The sequence below is a fragment of the Lactuca sativa genome, chromosome 9, assembly GCF_002870075.4.
Source record: "Lactuca sativa cultivar Salinas chromosome 9, Lsat_Salinas_v11, whole genome shotgun sequence".
NCBI classification, from domain to species: Eukaryota; Viridiplantae; Streptophyta; class Magnoliopsida; order Asterales; family Asteraceae; genus Lactuca; species Lactuca sativa.
This window is the reverse complement of record NC_056631.2, coordinates 67716347-67739568: the sequence shown is the minus strand read 5'-3', so window position 1 is coordinate 67739568 and position 23222 is coordinate 67716347. Positions and strand designations below refer to the sequence as shown.

At 36.6% G+C, this 23222-nt stretch overlaps 1 protein-coding gene across 1 annotated transcript; it reads right to left on the bottom strand.

Moving 5' to 3' along the window:
- Nucleotides 1-1550: 1550 nt before the first annotated feature.
- On the bottom strand, nucleotides 1551-6789 carry LOC111901610 (uncharacterized). Its single transcript, XM_023897487.3, has 5 exons — nucleotides 6637-6789; nucleotides 6298-6445; nucleotides 2620-2846; nucleotides 2275-2532; nucleotides 1551-2172 (listed from the first exon to the last, which is right to left on the bottom strand). The coding sequence occupies exons 1-5, from the start codon at nucleotides 6676-6678 to the stop codon at nucleotides 1861-1863; spliced, it is 987 nt and encodes a 328-aa protein (XP_023753255.1). The 5' UTR covers nucleotides 6679-6789; the 3' UTR covers nucleotides 1551-1860.
- Nucleotides 6790-23222: the final 16433 nt, after the last annotated feature.

The window sequence follows — 23222 nt, the reverse complement described above, 5'->3', positions numbered from 1 at the left end:
TAGATAAACCAAGTTTACCATTATACCCTTTTTAATTTATTTAATGATTTATTAATTCCTGAATTCTCATTGGTGCATTTAGGCACACAATACTTGCTAAAAACATTTGAACCTAACTCTCTCTCTCTCTCTCTCTCTCTATCTATATATATATATATATATATATATATATATATATATATATATATATATATATATATATATATATATATAAAATGGCCGCCTTAAGTCATGCTTTACAAACGACGTTGCTCGAACATAACTTAGTAATCATTGATCTTGAACACGTTATAGGTAAGATAATTTTTATTCTATGTTTTACTTTTTTTGTGATGTTTTCTGCATTGTGGGGAACATGACTTTCACCGTCTGTTTGGGGCAGACTTGACTGATGCACATAAGCTATTTGATGAAATGCCGAAAAGAGACGTAATCTCATGGACTACTATGATCACATGTTGGTGTCAAGGTTCTACAGTCTCTGATGCATTAACTCTCTTTATTGACATGATGTACAAAAACACTAACCTTGATGAAATTACATTTACTAGCATGCTACTAATCAATTACCATATTTGGTGAATGGGTTATTCATGGGTTTATTATATTGGATTTGTTTTGATTTCCAAGGAATTATGTGATTTGAATTTTGGACTTGAGCCTAGTTAATGTATCAATCTTTTGCCATATTTTGATTGGTATTTTTTTGATTAAAATCTTTTATCCTTGTTTTGTTTTTTGTTTTGCTTACTGATTTGTCTAATTCCATTCCATACATACCTTCACACGTTTCAGACTGATTCCACCAGAGCTTGGCATATGTGTTTCTTAGGGGTGTAAACGAGCCGAGCCAAGCCGAGCCCGAGCCTAAACAAGCTCAAGCTCAGCTCGTTTAATTTTGAGGAAGATCGAGCTCGAGCTTGAGCTCGATTCGAGCCTTAAAATGAAGCTCGGGCTCGGCTCGTGAACAATTCAGTGGACTCGCGAGCCTAATCGAGCCTAAATGAGCCTCCATGTATACATATATATATATATATATATATATCTATGTGTGTGTGTGTGTGTTAGTGTGTGTATGAATGTATGCATGTGTGTGTGTGTGTGTGTATATATATATATATATATATATATATATATATATATATATAGGCTCGTTTAAGCTCGTTTAGGCTTACGAGCCCACTAACTGAAGCTCGGCTCGAGCTCGTTTAATAAATGAGCCTCATATTTAGGCTCGAGCTCGGCTCAGGCTCGTTTAATTTGATCTCGAGTCGAGCTTTTAACGAGTTGATCCCGAGTAGCTCACGGATAGCTCGGCTCACTTACACCCCTAGTGTTTCTACACAAGGTGCGAACATTCGCCTAGTAGAACATAAACTTACAGCGAAAACATCTAGCTTTGTAAATTAACAAATTTTTACAAATCTTTTAATTTTTACAAAAGTAATATATATATATATATATATATATATATATATATATATATATATATATATATATAATCATTATGTAAACTCTAAAGAGAACTTTTTTTTCCAGAAAATAAAAACTTTATTCAAAATTTCAGGATTCATTATTAATTGTTCGTAAAAAGACAAATCCATTATTGGTAGAGGGTAACGCTCTCCGTTACATGGTACAAAATGAGTAAATGACACACAAGAGACCAAATAAGCCAACATACCACCACATGCAATCAACATGTACGAATTATAGATAAAAAAAGATGATGAATAAGACTAAACCTAGGACTTATTTATTAGTTAAAATTCGTGCAATATCGACTCATGCATACAACCAACCAAATGAAACTACACTCTTGGACGAACTATGTTGATTTGCTTAAACAACATATAGATATCAGTTATCGGGTATCAAAACAATGGACCCGGTTGTTTTCCGATCCTCAAGGTCCAAATGAGCTTGAGCCACTTGCGATAAAGGGTACTTGTGATTTGCTCGAACACGTAAAACTCCTTTTGCAACATTATCAAATAGTTCATGCGAAGCTGCAAGGAGGTCTTCTCGTGCTTTTGTGTAAAGCATCATGGATGGAATTGTGAAGTGCAAACATTTATCCGAAAACAAACTGAATTTCACAGGCTCGGGTGAGCCCGATGCAAACCCAAATGAAACCATGTATCCACGAAATCTTAAGCATGCCACCGATTTCTTCAAAAAGAAAGTATGATATTATAATAAACAAACCAATAGTTAAGATACATTGTTGTTTCTTGTATATTTAACCCTTTAATTAAAATTATAAATTATTACCTCAAATGTGTCTTTCCCAACAGAATCATAGGCAATATCAACTCCTTTTCCTGATGTGATCTCCATAACACGATCAACAATGTTTTCTTGTTTGTAGATAATGACATGGTGGCATCCATCTTCCTTAGCTTGCACCGCTTTCACTTCATTTGAAACGGTTCCAATCACGGTTGCACCCAGCACGTTTGCCCATTGACACACCAATGACCCGACTCCACCCGCAGCTGCATGGACAAGGATCGTGTGCTCGGGTCCAATCTATTTTCAAAATTCACTATACTGAGTCACATTATATATAGATTGCCAATGACATTTTATTCGCATCTAAAAGCAAAATTCGACCACCTGAAAACAACTGCGAACCAGAACTTGAGCTGTGAGTCCCTTAAAAAGCACAACAGCTGCTACAATAGGATCAATTGAAGGAGGAACTGGTACGACTCTATCTGCAGGAAGTATCATTTCTTCGGTGTAAGCGCAGACAGGAAAGCCAGCGTAAGCCACATAATCTCCAACTTTACATGTAGTGACGTCAGGACCAAGGCTTATTACAACTCCGGCTGCCTCCATACCTAAATATTAACGGCACATTCGCTAAATTTCAACCATATTTTTTTTCATCGTAGATGATTGAAAAAAAATTGTATACAAATATATACGCGACAATAGATTAATTAATTAAATACACAAATAATGCAATTGTTGCTTTTTAGAGTATACGGTATGGGCAACGAGAAGTGCAATTTTTATTGATGTGGCACCTCATAACCTAGTCATAACAAGATGAACACTACCCCTCCTTCTTGTTAAGAGGATGTTATGGCATATCTTGTTGTGACGAGCACAAGAAGCGAGAAATTTAATTGGTTGTTGCCTTTATCAACCAATCAAATCATTTTATTTCTTTCTCTCTCTACTTCTTAACATGTTATAACATGGGGAACACCATTTCCCCCTTGGTGTTATGGTGGTGTTATAGATGAGGTGACATATGAACTTGGTGTTATAACATGATCCATACCTAATGCTCTTAGAGAAGCACATGTGCTCATTAGTAGAGACCTTTTACTTTTTCCAAAGCATAACTATGAGCGTTTAAAATATATTAAGTTTAATTCAACTTTTTTTTCTATAAAAAGCTAACAGTTTTTGATTATTTTAAAATAAAACAGTTTATTAAGTAAGGCCTTGTGGTATACATACCACGAATGAAATCGTGGTCTAGTTGGCCACGAGCACGGATCGTGCACACCACCCCGACATTCCGTGGTCGGACGTGGTCGTACTTCTTCGTGTTCCCGACGACGGATTCAAACGAGAAATTTGATTGGGTGTTCGGTTTTTTGGCCGTTGAACGGCTATTTTGGCCGTTTTTTTTTTCAAACTCAATTTACTAATTATGAATAAAACTTCTATTATACCAAGATTTAAACCCCATTCTATTCTCTAAAACCACAAAACACATACACATGGATTCCATTCCACAATACATATGGAATTTTTAAAAAGTGTTGACTCGGATGACGACGTAGAATTCGTCGAGACATTCTTCAATGTTGTGCAACACATTCATGATGAAGAAAGTTCAAATGTAGCTCGTACAAGGGCGGTCGTCAATCGTGATCGCCAAGCTGCACACGACTTATTGGTACGTGATTACGTTGCTGATAATTGTCTTTATAATAACGACTCCTTCGAACGTCGTTTCCGTTTGAATAAGGCTATATTTTTACGTATTAGTAATGCTTTAGAATCTCGTTATGATTTTTTCAAACAAAAACCCGACGCTAGAGAAAGAATGGGTTTTAGTAGTATACAAAAATGTGCGGCTGCACTTAGGTATTTGGGATACGGTATATCATTCGATGCATTTGACGAGTACTTGAAAGTATCCGAGACGACCGCAGTTGAATGTGTAGATTGGTTTTCTGCATGTGTTTATGAGGTTTTTCACAAAGAATATTTGCGCAAAACTACTCACCGTGATATCGAGAGATTATATTCGGCTCATGAGGAGAGGCATGGATTTCCGGGTATGCTTGGCAGTCTAGATTGTACGCATGTGGCTTGGGAAAAATGTCCAAATGCATGGCGTGGTCAGTTCACTCGAGGAGATATAGGTGAACCAACTATCATCCTAGAAGCTGTTGCATCTCAAGATTTGTGGATATGGCATGCCTTTTTTGGAGTAGCGGGGTCTAACAAAGACCTTAATGTTCTTGGCCAGTCTCCACTTTTCAACGATATTTGGACCGGCAAAGCACCTGATATGATGTTCACGGTGAACGGGCACGCGTACAAATACGGTGACTACCTTGGTGATGGGATATACCCGAATTATTCTACATTGATGAAGGGATACTCGGTTCCTCGAAGTGAAAAGGCAAAGTTGTTTACAAAAAAACAGGAATCGGCGAGAAATGATATCGAGAGGACATTTGGAGTCCTTAATCAGACATGACATGTAGTGAAATATGCTACACGACTCTGGGATAAAGAAAGAATTAAACGAATGATCCTAGCATGTATTATAATGCATAATATAATTATTGAAGATGAAGGTCTAGTGATTTGCACATATGATCCGAACGACGTTGTCGTTCCAATTGATGAGTTCATACCTGGAACGAACGCGCTTTTAGAGCGAGTTGTTGAAATTCATAATAGTGAAACTTGTTTCAATCTTCGAGAAGATGTCGCGGAACATTTGTACCAACGTAGTATGAATGACGATTAGGTTTTTTATATGTATATTTGTTTGTTTTTTTAATTAATGTAATGTTTTTTTTCTAGATTAACTAAGTAATGTAGTTTGAAGTTGTAATTTTATTTTTATAATTAATGAAAAACTAGTTTTAAAAAAATGAATGATTTTTAATTAAAAAAAATGTAATTTTTATTGTATTTTTGAATTAAAAAAATGTAATTTTATTGTATTTTTGAATTAAAAAAAATTAAAATAATGATGTGGAGTGGTTTGTTAGTGGTAGGTATCCCATGTTAGTGGTAGTGTAATGTGGTGCTGATGTGGCACCCACCACATATGTGATATGTGCTAGGTATAACGGATGGTCTGATAGTATTATTCGAAGGTGTTAACAAGATTATTTATTAACTAGGTGTGAGACCCGTGTATTACACGGGTTAATTTAAAAAAGAATTAAACATTAAAGTGTAAAATTTTAATATTTTTTAATGTATAACTTTAAAATAAGAAACGAAGACATATATTTATTGCAATTTAATAGTATATATATATATATATATATATATATATATATATATATATATATATATATATATATATATATATAGTATATGACTTTGATTTTAAAAATTGAAACAAATCAAAAATTGACAAGTGGATAATATTTCTTTCAAAAATATCATAAAATGACAAGTGTCAAAACTCATGAGCAAATAACAAGTAGCAAAAAAAACCTTTATTTATTAAGGAGGATTATATAACTTTTATCATTTTCTTACCTAATGCTTACGAGACAGTAAGACAACCGGAACGTTCAAGTTAGAGTTTGTTTCTAATTATGTAAATTTTAGATATAATGCATTATATATAATATAAAAAATAAATTAAGAACGATTCAACCAAAAATCATTATTTAAATAGAATGAATGTAATGATAATTACACTTTTTGCGTGATTCACGCCTTACAGAATTAATTTCTTTGTCAAATGATTATAGGAGAAAACTAGATTTATTGTTTAAAAAAAGGAAATAATCATTTACATTAAATTTAACGAAAACAAAATGTTTCATGTAAATAAAAAAAGATATAATGAAAATTCAAGAATAATTAATTTATAACCCACTGCCATGAACACAACCACTCCTCCATGGCTCCATTTTATAGTTCTTTTCAGTTTTCAATACTTACACAATTTTATAGTTCTTTTTAGTTTTCAATTAGTATAACAATTAAAATCATGCATGATCATCGCATAAGTTTGTAATAAGATCATACGAAAGAATTATTCGAAGAATTAAAAGTTAAAATAAGCACCTGGTGTGAAAGTCAGTGGAGGACATAAACCAGGGATTAAACCTCTACGCATATAAACATCCAAATAGTTTACTCCAATCGCCTTGTTTTTCACTTTGATTTCTCCGCTTTTTGGTTCTCCTATATCCACATCCTCCCATTTCATAACCTGTAACAGTTTTTGCATTAATATATAAACAAACCAAACTAATTGATTTCATTGAATATCGATATATAGCAAACATGTTTTTGAATTCAGAGCATGCAGAATATAACCAGATGTAACAATGGTGGAATTAAACCACATGGTCTGATCATCAGTTTCTACTATTTTACAAAAGGATCGATGAAGAAAGTCACCTCAGGTCCACCGTGTTCATAAACCCTAATTGCTTTAACCATGGTGTGACTATTGCTTGAACCGGATCTCTCGGAATAAGAAGAGCTATGAATCGAGTATGGGTTAAGGAATGATTTTTATAGGATCGAAAAAGTTCTGTGGGTCCGATATTATTCGCTGAACAGTAAATAGTTCAAACTTTTGTTATTTTAAATTCTTTTAAGTTTTAAATCTCAAGTGGAAGTCTAAGTCGATATCATGTTTGTTGTGTGATATTATAGCATCAATTTGTGTGTTTAATTTTCACATCTTAATGTAGTCTTTCAGAATGCCTTATTTATCATTAGTGATTTATATATGGGTTGATGCAACAAATGGCATAATATTATATATTTTCGTATTCTATATAAAACATTATTGGTGAATTGGATGATAAATTATATGCGCGAAAATGAACCATTAACCAATGGCTTTAAGGAGTCAACCGTTATAAAAGTAAGCAATACAGAGAGCAAAGTTGGTCATACGCTTATATATAGTCAATAATGATAATGATGTGTGAAAGTTTTAATATAAATTCATTATCTAAAGAGAAATTGTTCCGACTTTCTTCAATAAAATAAACACTATAACCAAACTTTCAGGCTCTATTATTGATAAAAGGTAACGCTCTCCATTAGATAGGACAATGTCACATATAAAGAGATAAATAAGTCAAAATACCACTACAGTGAATATGTATAGATTGTAATTGATACTTTAGCATTGATCATATTTTTTTGATCATCTCTTTCTCATTAAACAACATTTTTTTTTTATATTGTGGGTTTACTAGGTCCGAGACTACTAGGGAAAATACAAAGATAGAAAAAACAAAATACACAATAATAATACACCCCCAACCGACATGAGAGATCCGAACATTTAAAACTAGATATTAAGAAATAATATGGAAGGTAGTCCATTGGGAAAATTGTCTACATACAGATGATGAAGGGACATGTAACACCCACACTTGACCCATTATAACTCTATCATGTACAAAATGATTATCGATCTCAATATGTTTGGTTTGTTAATTTTAAAACAAATTGGAGGAAAGACAAATGCTGCTACCATTATCACAATAAACAATCGTGGTGGTGATGACCGCTTGACGAAGTTCATGAAGGAGGTTGCAAATCCAATGTCTTTGCAACAAGTTGGCAACGTCAAAATACTCCTTCTACACTAGATCTAGAAACGACCCCTTGACGTTTAAAGGACCAAGAAAAAATATCCAAACCAAGAAATACATTGTATCCCAATGTAGATATTGTTGGAACTTTATATATAAAGGAATTGCAAGTTGGCAATTTTCTTTGTATCCCACATTGGTGGGGGAAGAAACTTTTGTGGGTTTATAAGACTATTCCCTTAGTAAGCCTTCAAAGGCTTTAGTGGATCAAAAGAATGGGCCAAGCCCGTGTGCCTAGCACTAGCCGACGCCGCGAGTGTGTGAAATGGCGCGATTTAGGCACACTTTACACTTTGCGTGGAAGCTGAGAAGCTTTTATTTTTGACTAACACCTCACGAAATCTGAAAGCTCTCTCCCTCTCTAATAAATGAAAGTTTTTTTTGCCACTTGTCACACTCTCATACATTATGCCACATGTCATTTTGTCATAATTTTGAGATATTTATTTTCCACTTGTCATTTACTTCATTTATCATTATTGAATTATTGAATATATACCATTAATTTAGTTTCTATAAATTAAACATACCATAATAACTATATTAGTTTCATATTTTAAATTTCAAAATTCAAACTTCAATTTCAATTTTAAATAAATTTACAATTGAAACCTTCGTATTTAAAATTTTGTTATAATTAACACATTTAATACGTGGGTCTGACAACTAAACACGTAATTAAATTTAATTTTTTCATTTTTTTAATTTATACTTATTTCAAATTTCAAATTCAAATAAAACTTTCTGTTTAATCATTTGTGTTTAACATTTTGTTTTAATCAACCCGTATATTATACGGGTATCACAACTAGTATATAGTCAATGATAATGATGTGTGAAAGTTTTAATATAAATTCATTATCTAAAGAGAAATTGTTTCTGACTTTCTTCAATAAAATAAACACTATAACCAAACTTTCAGGCTCTATTATTGATAAAAGGTAACGCTCTCCATTAGATAGGACAATGTCACATATAAAAAGATAAATAAGTCAAAATCCCACCACAGTGAATATGTATAGATTGTAAATGATACCTTAGCATTGATCATATTTTTTTGATCTTCTCTTTCTCATTAAACAACATTTTTTTTTTTAATATTGTGGGTTTACTAGGTCCGAGACTACTAGGGAGAATACAAAGATAGAAAAAACAAAATACACAATAATAATACACCCCCAACCGACATGAGAGATCCGAACATTCAAAACTAGATATTAAGAAATAATATGGAAGGTAGTCCATTGGGAAAATTGTCTACATAAGGGACATGTAACACCCACACTTGACCCATTATAACTCTATCATGTAGAAAATGATTATCGATCTCAATATGTTTGGTTTGTTAATTTTAAAACAGATTGCAGGAAAGACAAATACCGCTACCATTATCACAATAAACAATCGTGGTGGTGATGACCGCTTGATGAAGTTCATGAAGGAGGTTGCAAATCCAATGTCTTTGCAACAAGTTGGCAACGTCAAAATACTCCTTCTACACTAGATCTAGAAACGACCCCTTGACGTTTAAAGAACCAAGAAAAAAAATATCCAAACCAAGAAATACATTGTATCCCAATGTAGATATTGTTGGAACTTTATATATAAAGGAATTGCAAGTTGGCAATTTCCTTTGTATCCCACATTGGTGGGGGAAGAAACTTTTGTGGGTTTATAAGACTATTCCCTTGGTAAGCCTTCAAAGGCTTTAGTGGATCAAAGGAATGGGCCAAGCCCGTGTGCCTAGCACTAGCCGACGCCACTAGTGCGCGAAATGGCGCGATTTAGGCACACTTCGTGTGGGAACTGAGGAGCTTTTATTTTTGACGAGTTCGGGTCAAGCCGGTTTGACGGATCCGGTCAAATGGTTGACCGCCGTTGACTTCGTGGAGGCCAAGTCAGGGTATTTTAGAAGGATCAGGAAACGGCTTGCTTGGAGAGCAAGCTGTCGCCCTAGGGTTTCTGGGGCCCGTTTGATGCCTTCTAGGGTTACAATACCTATAAATACAACTCCCTAGAAGCCGCATTAACACCTCACGAAATCTGAAAGCTCTCTCCCTCTCTTTGCGGTTTTTTCTTTTGATTTCCAAGTAGTCGCTTTGTGTTTGTCGATTTCCAGTGCTGTTGGAATATCGATCAAGCTGCATTAAATCCTTGGGTTTTACTCTGTTGCTTACAGCCAATAGAAGCGAAGTAAAAAACCTTTAAGGACAGGAGTCTGATCCGTGCAGTTGCTTCAAGATCAAGATTAGCAATCAACAGGTCGGTTTTACTTTTCTGTCTTGTGGTTAATTCGTCCAATAACATGACAGTCTTCTTCTACCTTTCTCATAATCAAATCTAATCGAGAAGGATAGATCTGGTTTCTGGACAAAACTTGGTAAATATAATAAGAATAATTGGATCTATTATTCGCAACTAATCGACATATAATTCTCAATATTATTTGTTGGTTTCCTTGCGCGTCTATTAGTTTGTTTTACAACAATCTTAAAGGTAGAAAGCCTAACCTAGACTATTTGAAAGTTGTGGAAACATAGAAAGCCTAACCTAGACTATTTAAAAGTGTGGGGGTGTGTTGCTTATTATCGGACTCCCGATCCTAAGCGAACCAAATTGGGAGCACGAGCTAATAAGAGTATATTTATTGGATATGCTCAAAATAGCAAGGGCTTACCGGTTACTGGACATTGATTCAGGTGTTGTTGTGGAATCCAGAGATGTGGAATTCTTTGAGGACAAGTTTTCTAGGGATGAAGAAAACACTAGTGATTCAAAATCAACAAGTGGTTGGATTTATACTCTAGCTGGTGGTGCTATTTCTTGGGCGAGCAAGAAACTGACATGCATAGCTCATTCAACGATGGAAGCAGAGCTAATTGCCTTAGCAGCAGCAGGCATAGAGGCAGAGTGGATTCGAGATCTACTTATGGATATTCGTTTGTGGGATATTTCGATGCCTTCAATACCCATGTACTGTGACAGTGAGGCCATACTGTCTAAAGTATATAATGCGGTATATAATGGGAAGTCAAGACATGTAGGTCTGCGACACAATTTTGTGAGACAACTAATTGAAAGTGGTACCATCAAGGTTGTCTATGTCAAGACAAGTAGGAATTTGGCAGATCCATTTACCAAACCTCTGACGAGAGATTTGGTTACATCTACCACGAGAGTCATGGGTCTAAAACCACAATGATGGAAACCCAACTTGACATTAGTGCTCCTAATTTTCAAGTTTAAAGGGTAACAAAGAAATCACTAACGATAGAAGGTACTATCATTCATGATAGATCCATGTGAGGTAGGATAGTACGTCGTTGGCGAGAATGAGGTTGAGTTACGACTCTTAACATAGTTTTGGAGACATCTAAGCAACGAAGATGTTGTAAAATTTTGCCTATATGATCCAGAGGAGGTGCTGCCTCAAGTGAAGATTAGTGGTTTATCTTCTAAAGGGTCATGAAAAGGATTTATAGCGCATGGCCATAATAGCGCTCAGGGAGAACACAAATATGACTTGTGATGTGTGGGGGTAAACCAGAGAGGTCATTTAGGTTCATGGTTTAAACCTATAAGGATACCATTGAATCGGTCTCTTCTTGTTTGTTCTCATTAAATTAGGGTTTAATCTTCGTGACACCCGAGTGACATCATCTGTCTGAGTGAAAGGAAACTTACGAACTTGGTGGGGGATTGTTGGAACTTTATATATAAAGGAATTGCAAGCTGGCAATTTCCTTTGTATCCCACATTGGTGGGGGGAAGAAACTTTTGTGGGTTTATAAGCCTATTCCCTTCGTAAGCCTTCAAAGGCTTTAGTGGATCAAAGGAAATGGCCAAGCCCACGCGCGCGCCTAACCTAGCCTAGCACTAGCCGACGCCGCGAGTGAGCGAAATGGCATGATTTAGGCGCACTTCGCACAACGCATCAGTCGCTGGGAGCTGAGGAGCTTTTATTTTTGACGAGTTCGGGTCAAACCGGTTTGACCGATCCGGTCAAATGGTTGACCGCCGTTGACTTCGTGGAGGCCAAGTCAGGGTATTCTAGAAGGATCAGGAAATGGCTTGCTTGGAGAGCAAGTTGTCGCCCTAGGGTTTCTGGGGCCCGTTTGATGCCTTCTAGGGTTACAATACCTATAAATACAGCTCTCTAGGAGCCGCATTAACACCTCACGAAATCTGAAAGCTCTCTCCCTCTCTCTGTGGTTTTTTCTTCTGGTTTCCAAGTAGTCGCTTTGTGTTTGTCGATTTCCAGTGTTGTTGGAATATCGATCAAGCTGCATTAAATCCTGGGGTTTTACTCTGTTGCTTACATCCAGTAGAAGCGAAGTAAAAACCTTTAAGGATAGGAGTCTGATCCGTGTAGTTGCTTCAAGATCAAGATCAACAATCAACATGTCGGTTTTACTTTTCTGTTTGTGGTTAATTCGTCCAATAACAGGACAGTCTTCTTCTACCTTTCTTATAATCAGATCTAATCGAGAAGGATAGATCTGGTTTCTAGACGAAACTTGGTAAATATAATAAGAATAATTGGATCTATTATTCGCAACTAATCGACATATAATTCTCAATATTATGTCGGTTTCCTTGCGCGTCTATTAGTTTGTTTTACAACAATCTTAAAGGTTTTTATACTTTATTTGTGATCAATCAACAGACTAATGGATACTACTGCTAGCCTCCACTTCATGAACCAAGAGTTTGCCAAACTTGACCAATTCGATGGTCAGAACTACACTCGTTGGGCTGAAAAGGTCAAGTTCATGCTTCATGTCTTGAAGCTCTCCTTTGTGTTGGACCCAAAACCGGCACCAATTGCTGATAATCCAATTCCCAAGGAGGGGGAATCTGTGGACCCAACGGTCATTACAGAACTGGAAAAGCAAAGGATTATGTGTAGAGAATCCGAGGAATTGTGTGTGGGTCACATCAAGAATTCCCTATCTGATCGGCTCTATGATCTTTACTCGCCGGTCAAAGATCCAAAAGAGCTATGGAATGCGTTGGAACTTAAGTACAAGGCACATGAGGAAGGTACTAACAAGTACCTTGAGTTTCAAATGGTTGATGACAAATCAATTATTGAGCAAGTGCATGAACTCCAAGTCATGGTCAACAAGTTGAACGCACTCTCCATCTCTTTTCCAGAACTCTTTCAGGTTGGTGCGATCATCGCAAAACTGCCACCCTCGTGGAAAGATTTTTCTAAGAGAATGATGCACAAATTTGAGGACTACTCCTTGGATGATCTGATGAAACACCTCCGCATTGAGGAGGAAACTCGCATCAGGGACAAGCAAGGTAAAGTTGGACAAAGTGTGCATCAAGTGTCAGCTGGGAGTTCTAGCCACAAAGGCAAATTTGGGGGACAGAACAAGAAGAACTTTGGACCGAAGAAACAAATCTTCAAGAAACCGGGTCATCAAAATCCCAACTCAAAGCCAAAAAGGGTCGTTCCTTGCCACGTCAGCGGAGAGATTGGGCACTATGCAAGAGAATGCAAAGATCGCAAATCAGTACCGGTTACACACGCAGTCGAGAATGTGACTGACATGGTGGCTAGTGTGAACCTTGGAGAGATTTTCATGATCTCCTCTATTATTCGAGCAATCTGTGCTCGAGGTTGGTTCGTGGACACTGGAGCCACTGTGCATGTTTGTGGGCATCGAGAGAGCTTTCGCACCTACCACCCCATGCCACATGGGACGGTTGTCGTCTGTGTTGATGGCCACAGAGCTGAAGTTCTAGGAAGGGGTGATGTTCGGTTGAAGTTCACACATGGTGAATGGGTGACTCTTTGAGATGTTCTTCATGCTCCTACTATCTCGAAGGGTTTGGTTTCTGCAGACAAGTTTGACAAGGGTGGGTTCAAGATGGTGCTTGAGAGAGGCAAAATTGTGATCGCTAAAGGCAGAAGACATGTTGGGAGGGCGAACAAAACTTCGGGGATGTATCGCTTGTGTCTTAGTGATGAGGGTAATATGAGTGGCCCTAGTGTTGAGAGTGGTGTTTCTAGTGTTGCTAGTGTGTCGAGTGTTGGTAATAATGTAATTGATGGATTGGTTGCTAATGTGAATGAAGTGAACTTTTCTGGTTATATTGTTTGTTCAATTTCTTTATGGCATAAACGTTTAGCTCACACTAATGTTAAAAACATTGAAAAAATGCAAACTAAAGGTATGTTAAAATATGACACAAATGATTTTGAAAAATGTGAAACATGTGTAAAATCAAAGTTCACTAAGAAACCATTTCCATCAGTAAAGAGAAACACATCATTACTTGAGTTGATTCATTCTGATATATGTGAGTTAAATGGAATCCTTACTCGAGGAGGAAAAAGGTATTTCATCACATTTTGTGATGACTTCAGTAGATATCTACATGGTTATTTGCTGAGATCAAAAGATGAAGCTTTTGATGCATTTAAACGATATAAGGCTGAGGTCGAAAATCAACTTGAAAGACACATCAAAATTCTTCGCTCGGACAGAGGCGGAGAATATTTCAACCAAGAGTTTGACACATTCTGCGAAGAGAATGGAATCAAACATGAGAGAACTTCACCTTACACTCCCCAACAGAATGGTTTGGCTGAAAGAAAGAACCGAACTCTTTGTGAGATGGTCAACTGTATGTTGAACCAATCAGGTTAACCAAACAATCTGTGGGGGGAAGCACTATTGACTGCTTGTTATGTTCATAATAGGATCACTAGTCGTGTGATTCCTACAAGACCTTATGAGTTGTGGAAAGGTAGAAAGCCTAACCTAGACTATTTGAAAGTGTGGGGGTGTGTTGCTTATTATCGGACTCCCAATCCTAAGCGAACCAAATTGGGAGCACGAGCTAATAAGAGTATATTTATTGGATATGCTCAAAATAACAAGGCTTACCGGTTACTGGACATTGATTCAGGTGTTGTTGTGGAATCCAGAGATGTGGAATTCTTTGAGGACAAGTTTTCTAGGGATGAAGAAAACTCTAGTCATACAACACCTACAAGTACCTCTCGAGAAATACTCCCACCTCCTCCCATTGTGGATGAACCGAGGAGAAGTACTAGGGCTAGAATTGAGAAAACCTTTGGAGATGATTTCTACTCTTATTTGGTCGAAGGAACACAAAAGAAAGTGATGAGAGAGGTTATCTTTTCAATTAATTTGGATGATGATCCTAAGACCTTTACAGAAGCCATGACGTCTCGGGATGCTCCTCATTGGAAGGAAGCAATCAATGATGAAATGGATTCAATTATGGGTAATGGAACTTAGGAGTTAGCTGATTTACCCAAGGGAAGAAGACCATAGGATCCAAATGGATATTCAAGAAGAAATATCATCCTGATGGATCCATATTCGCCTATAAACAAGATTGGTTGCAAAGGGCTATATGCAGCGAGAAATGATCGATTACTTTGATACCTATGCCCCATTTGCTAGAATTAGTTCAATTAGAACTATCATAGCAATATCATCTTTGAAAGGATTTTACATTCATCAAATAGATGTGAAGATAGCCTTTCTGAATGGTTATCTCAAGGAGGAGATTTACCTAGAGCAACCCGAAGGTTTCGTAATACATGTACAAGAAAACAAAGTATGTAGACTTGTTAAATCTTTGTATGGGTTGAAGCAAGCTCCCAAACAGTGGCATGAGAGATTTGACACCACTGTGACTGCATTTGGTTTTCAGCACAATAGTGCTGACAGGTGTATTTATTCCAAATATACATCTGATTATATAGTAGTTATATGTCTTTATGTTGATGATATGCTGATCATTGGCACTCACCTAGAGGGTATTCTTGAGACGAAGAAATACCAATCCTCGAACTTTAAGATGAAAGATCTTGGAGAAGTAGATACTATTCTTGGTATCAAGGTGAAGAGGACAGGTGGTCAGATTTCTCTGAGTCAATCTCATTACATAGACAAAATTCTAACAAAGTTTCAACATTTGAACATTAAGGAATTTAATACTCCTTTTGATTCAAGTGTAAAACTGAAGGTGAATTCTGGTTGAGCAGTGGCTCAACTAGAATATGCTAGTGCAGTAGGAAGTATGATGTATGCTACTCACTGCACACGACCTGACATCGCATTCGCTATAAGTAAATTGAGTCAGTACACTGTTAATCCAGGGACGGAGTACTGGAAGACAGTGGGTAGAGTACTAGGATACCTAAAAAGGACAAGTACTTTTGAGTTGACATATTCGTCATCTAATGGAATACTTGAAGGTTATTCTGATGCCAGCTGGATTGATCACACTAGTGATTCAAAATCAACAAGTGGTTGGATTTATACTCTAGCTGGTGGTGCTATTTCTTGGGCGAGCAAGAAACAGACATGCATAGCTCATTCAACGATTGAAGCTGAGCTAATTGCCTTAGCAGCAGCAGGCAAAGAGGCAGAGTGAATTCGAGATCTACTTATGGATATTCATTTGTGGGATATTTCGATGCCTTCAATACCCATGTACTATGACAGTGAGGCCATACTGTCTAAAGTATATAATGTGTTATAAAGGGATCAGGAAACGGCTTGCTTGGAGAGCAAGCTGTCGCCCTAGGGTTTCTAGGGCCCGTTTGATGCCTTCTAGGGTTACAATACCTATAAATACAGCTCTCTAGGAGCCGCATTAACACCTCACGAAATCTGAAAGCTCTCTCCCTCTCTCTGCGGTTTTTTCTTCTGGTTTCCAAGTAGTCGCTTTGTGTTTGTCGATTTCCAGTGTTGTTGGAATATCGATCAAGCTGCATTAAATCCTGGGGTTTTACTCTGTTGCTTACAGCCAGTAGAAGCGAAGTAAAAACCTTTAAGGACAGGAGTCTGATCCGTGCAGTTGCTTCAAGATCAAGATCAGCAATCAACAGGTCGGTTTTACTTTTCTGTCTTGTGGTTAATTCGCCCAATAACAGGACAATCTTCTTCTACCTTTCTTATAATCAGTTCTAATCGAGAAGGATAGATCTGGTTCCTGGACGAAATTTGGTAAATATAATAATAATAATTGGATCTATTATTCGCAACTAATCGACATATAATTCTCAATATTATTTGTCGGTTTCCTTGCGCGTCTATTAGTTTGTTTTACAACAGATATTTTAGAAACAGGATAGTATCCCAATGTAGATATTTTAGAAGTAGGACATTATGCCCAAAGTGAGGCTCGCGAGGATTGAGTGAACATAAAGTATTGTAGGGCACCAAGAAATACACATTAGCCCAATATAGATAGTCTATAAGTAAAAGATCATGCATATATAATAGATTTGGTGAACCAAATAAGTAACGTCATGTCGAATGAACATAAAGTATCTTGTAGGGCATCAACAAGACTCTGATATAAAGCAGGATAAGAGATCGAAGGTTCGGATTCGCTAAGGCTAGTTATGTAAAACTCAACGATCACGAGTAAAAAACATTTCCCAAAAATAAATTGAGATTCCTAAGGTCAAATATGGAAAATTGACCTTAAATGTAACTAAAATTCTCTATAAAAAGTTAGTTGATGAGGAAATCAAGGCAATGTCATCAATGTAACATAAGATATGCAATATGTGGACCCTATATATAGGTAATTGCGATGAATGATAATAGTTTTGTACGAATTCAAGACAAATAATAAGCTATGCAAACATGTGAAACCATGTGTGTGATGCCTTTTTGGGACCGCAAAGAGATCTTTGATGAAGACAAACATGATCAAAAGAGGGCAAACGCTTAAATCCTAGTTTTTGATGCATATATACAATCTCCTGATGATGTTCGTAAAGAAAAAGCATTATTCACACCAAGTTGATCAACATGCCATCTATGAGATACAACAAGAGCATGCACAATCAATATGGTGGCAGGTTTGACAATCATGCTAAATGTCTCGTCACAATCAATATCAGGTTGTTGACTATGACATTAGCAATCACTCGTGCCTTGCAATAGTTGTTAGAAAAAGGTTTTGTGATACCGAGCACCTCACGTTGGGGAACTCCAATTTTTTTGTTGAAATGAAAGAATAATCCATGAGAATGTGTATTGACTACCATGACCTAAAAAAAGTGATCATCAAGAAGACATCTCTTACCCAAGATTGATGATCTATTTGATCAATTACATTGAGTGAGTTATTTTTCTAAAATAGATTTTTGATTTGGATACCTGTAACATCCCAATTTTTATAATAATTTTTCATTTTTAAACTAGGGTAAATACGCATTTCTTAAAGATATGATCAAGAAAAAACCCCTTGTTCGTAAATCGTAGTTTAAATTCAGAGTTATAAAGAAAAGCATCACCAAATCTCAAATCATTAAACTATTGACGGGTGCGTACAATCAAGCCTTCGCCTTCCAACAAACCGATAAAGTACCCAAAAAATGTTTAATCCACAAGTGTAAGTCAAAGCTTAACGAGCTCCCCCAAAATACCATAGATAACAATACACATACAATGTATACACACAAGGCCAACAATACAAGGTTGGACCGCCCCTATACCATTTCCTTCCCGAGCTAATATCCATCCACTGGAGCAGGACCATTTGAAGTTTATGCAACAAGTAAAGGGTATTCCAATAAATACCCCTTTCATTGATTTGTTATCTAAAGTTCCCGAGTATGCCAAGTTTTTGCAAGATTTAATCAATACTCGCCGGAAGCTACAGAAGAATTCCAATGTGATTCTAAGTGAGCAGAGTTCTAAATTGATAATGGGAGAGTTATCAAAGAATATGGGAGATCCTGAACACCTCACTCTTCCATGTGAATTTGGGAATAATTTGAAGACGTATGCTTTAGCTGATTCTAGGGCTAGCATAAATATAATGCCTTACTCATTTTATCGAAAGCTCAATATTCCAAAGTTGAAGGCTACAAGAATGACAATTCACATGGCAATCATCCAGCGACACATCCTAGGGGTATTGTGGAAGATATTTTAGTGAAAATTAGGAAATTTTTGTTTCCAATGTACTTTGTCATGTTAGACATGAAAGAAGACAACAATGTCCCAATTGTTTTTGGTCACGCTTTACTAAATATTGCTAGAGCCTTGGTTGATATTCATGAATCCAAACTTACCTTGAGAGTTGGAGATGATGTAGCTACTTTTGGAGTAGAAGATGGTTTCCAAGGGAATGATGTTAACGGTGAAGTTTTCAATGTGGATGAAGAGAATGAACTTGAAGAATTAGAAAAGCTTATGGAAGAAGAGATTCGACAAGTCAACCGCACCAAACCGAGAGCATCTGTTCCTATGGTCTTTGAAGTTATTGCTTATAATACTCCAACATCTTGGGTGAGTACAGATAGTGAAGAATTGGTGTCCAGTGATGAAGAAGATGTTACTTCTAACTTAAGGAGTTCAATTGTTGAAAAGAGGATGGTGCCCGTGGAGCTTAAAAATGAAGAAGTTAAACATATGGAAAATAAGGGAATTAAGAGAAAGCTCGAAGAAGGTAATGCGAAGGGTAAGAAAGAAAATTCCAAAAAGGCTTATCTTAGACGAGTCCAAACATATAAAAGGAAATGGTAGGAGCAAAAGGTGCAAATGGTGATGGATACTCCGAAAAATTCAACGTAAGGTGGCACGGAGTCTGGCTCATGACTCTAATAAAAACAAGCGCTTCTCGGGAGGCAACCTAAGTTTGGTTTGAATTTCTTTTCATTTTTTAACTTAGTTTAATTTCCTTTAGTTGATTTGTAGGATAATTAATCATTGAACTATCTTAATTATTTAAGAAATTTGTGAAAATCAAGTGTGGGGTCCTAAACAAAATTGAGTGGTAAATAAATTAAGTTTTTTATATTAAAAACGGACATTTGAAGTATAAAACCTCAATTCCATATCATGGGTTAAAAGCCCACCTCGTGGAAAAAGGAAGTAGCTCGATTAGTCTCGACCCATCATACGAGCCCACGACGTGGAATTTAAAAAGCACGGGGAAGGGGGGGGGGGGGACCAGTTTATACTAAACACTTTGAGCATTCCCCATTTGTTTACTCTTTACCCGCACGGACGAAAAGCTCAAGCCCCACACTCAATTTTCTGCCACTTTCTATCATTTTCTTCCAAAAATTCTTGCATACTTTGTCTCCTAACAATATTTGGTAAGTATTACATCCACTACTCTTATAGTTTTCTTCACATTTTATGCATTTGGTGGTTAGGGTTTTTTCTAGAGATGAAATACCCAAATTGAGTCCATTGGTTGGTAGTTTTCGAATGCATGTGTGATATAAGGCTATAGATTGATGAAATAAACAAACCCCAAGTGAGATTTTAGATAAATTTTGACTACATTTGAACCGTTCCAGAATCCCGTCTCGAACCAGGTCCACGACGTGGAGATGAAACCCACGATGTAGAAACTGGGCGACCAGTTTCCTGTTTTGCTTTTCAATTTGATATCTTGGTTGTTTTGGTTTGTTTTGTTTGTTGTTGGTCATTTCAGGAAAAATGGGTCCTTGAAAGGAAGTTACTCAAACCTAAGACCCTATTGATGTGGCAAGTATTCACCCGCTATTCGGTTTTCGTAAAATCTTTCCCGTGCAATGTTAAATAATTATGAAAATCGTTTGGGATGGTTATATAACCGTGAGTTTGTAGTTGCTCCCACTGTGGATTGGGCATGGTTACGCGGGGTTGGTATGGTTATGGAGTTGGAGAGATATTGGACAAAAGTGTTTGTGGGGGATGGCTTGTCATTTACTTGCAACGGGTGGAGGAATCTATTTTCTATTCAAGAACCCATTTATCGGGAATTATCAGTGGAGTTCTTTGCCACCGTGAGTTTTGAGGATAACACCGTCGATCCAAACTACAACTAGCACTTGCTTTTAGACTGGGAGGCGTGTATCACGAATGCAGTCTTTGGGAATTCACATGACGCATGGGACTCTATACCGAGGAGGATACACTCTCACCATTTTTTGTTCTATTCTTGCAGGGGGTGTGTTCTGGACTTCACCTCCGAGATTTTTGATGTCAAGTTTTGGAGGACTATTTCGAATCGCGAGTACAATTCTAGTGATGCATGCGAAGGACAAATTTGGAATCCCGTGTATCATTTTTTACATCGCCTCATTACCTTCACGATCAATCATAAAAATCATGGAGATAAATTGCCTCTTCAAAACTTGTTTCATTTGTGGAGCAGAAACACCCCCAGAGTTTTTTGTGACATTTCGTATATGCTTGAGCGATTTATGGGTATAAAGGCAACTAACTCTAGACCCGATAGTCCCATCACGGGTGGACACTTAGTTACCCGACTTGTCCGGTCTTATGGAATCTTAACTCCTAATTTTATTAGGAATCTCACGCACTTTCAGGATAGTGACTTAACTATACAATTTTTGAGTGTCGTGCGGGTTGTAGTGAATGTTGGAGGAGTTTATGTGATACCACCGGAGGATGAAGAACAACAAATAGGGAAACAAGTAGAACAACCTCGGCCTAGGCGGAGGAATGTGAGATCCCGAGGAGAGAGGGGACGACCACAACAACCACCTCAACCATTTGAGGGTGGTATACCGTCCGATCCGTTTCAAAGTCGGGTTGGTTTATATTTGGACAATCTTCGTGGAGGTGTCAACTATAACACTCAAATGCTAGATGCTTTATCTATACATTTGAATATGGAGCGACCTCCCACGATACCACCTCATTGCCCGTATATTCCAACATGGGAAGAGCTATGGACAAGACAAGGAGATGGGGTAGGAACTAGTGGAGCTTGAGGCGATGACGATGATTATTAGTTTTTATTTTTATGTTTTCATTTGGTTTTTTAACTTGTTTGTTTATCCTTTTATTTGTTTGGAACTTGTAACTGGATGATGGATGATTATTTCCTTTTCTTTTCTATAACTTGTTTTGTTGCATATTTTGTGAGTTTTCGTGAGCGAGAAGTTAAGAGTTAGAAGTTTTCGAGAGAGGCCGTGTCATTTAGAGTTATGAGCCGATACCCACAATCTTAGATAAGTGTGCAGTTAATCGAGAGAGAAGCGAGTTATAGAAGAGTCACAAAATATACAGTTAAGAAGGGTCTTAATTTATTAAGACATAAGTTCACATTACACCCATTTAAAGAAGAAGTGCTTTATGTGATGCCTAGTTTCCACGACGTGGACACCAAAAACACGTCGTGGATTGAGTTTAATTCATGAATTCAGAAAACAACATTAATCGAAGCCATGTCGTGTCTTCCTACACCACGACGTGGAATGCAGAAGTTACATTTTTCTTGTTCTCTACACCATGCGATGTGGCGTATACATTAGTTCATTATGCTTTGAAGCTTTTCTACACTACATTTGTTGAAGATTAAAGTCTCGGATTCATATTTTTCCGACACATTTACGTATTTCACTTATTAAAGATCCAAGTTCATATTTGAAGAAAGTCCAAGTTCAAGATGTTGAAGTTTTCCACACTATGAAGAATCGATCTCGTCAATTCTACCCATGGGAGTCTGTTCATTTTTCTCCCTTTTGTTACTTTCAATTTATTTTATACATACAATGAGAGCATTGTATGTAATAAGTGTGGGGTAGGGGGTTGAGAAAGTAAATTGCTAGAAAATTATTAAAAATTTAAAATTTAGAAAAATTTAGAAATGGATTTGAAATAATAATCTAAAAAATTGAATCTAGTAATAGTTTAGACTTAAGTTGCTAGTGTTATGTGGTATGATCCAATGCGAACTCAAATGTTTAATTGAGCCAATACATGTTATAGTATATTTGTGGCTTTTTAAGTCTTAATGAAAACTCATGAGATATGAAAAGCTAATCTGGTAGTTTATATGTCATAATATGTTTTGCAGCCTAAACCTGAAATCTCTCCAGGAAAGCTTATGTAGTCACTGTACATAGAGTAATAGCTTTAACCAATAATGGTTGAAGTTAAGCTCCCTTGCTTAAGAATGTAGGATTTGAACGAAAAAAATGAGAAATTGAAAAAAAAATTACCAAAAAGTTGAAAGAATTTTGGAGCAGTCAAGTATGAAATCCAAAATCAAAATTCTGAAGAATCAAAAAGTTGAAGATACCAAAAATCAAATAAAAAGGTGGTGAATTCAAAGAAATTGAATATCAATTATTAAAAGAAGTGAAGAATTCCAAGAGCTTCATTGTGGTATCTAAAGTTTTAATTTCTAGATTCTGTATGTTTGGGTCGCTTGACCAAAAATACCTTGAAGTTAAGAAAGATTTATGATGATTGATTCGGAGGGTTGTAGAAATGAGTATCGTATAAGCTATGGGGTGAAGGTTCATAAGGATTGTGAATATTTAGGATTAGAGAAGTTATTAGAACCTTAGATACAAATATGTGCATTGAGGTATTGGTATAA

Excerpts from the sequence above, each read along its gene's own strand:
- LOC111901610 (XM_023897487.3), bottom strand. The coding sequence starts at position 6,678 with ATGGTTAAAGCAATTAGGGTTTATGAACACGGTGGACCTGAG. Across the intron at positions 6,446-6,636 it reads ATGAACACGGTGGACCTGAG|GTTATGAAATGGGAGGATGT; the intron begins GTGACTTTCTTC and ends AAACTGTTACAG. Across the intron at positions 2,847-6,297 it reads TCCACTGACTTTCACACCAG|GTATGGAGGCAGCCGGAGTT; the intron begins GTGCTTATTTTA and ends GTTAATATTTAG.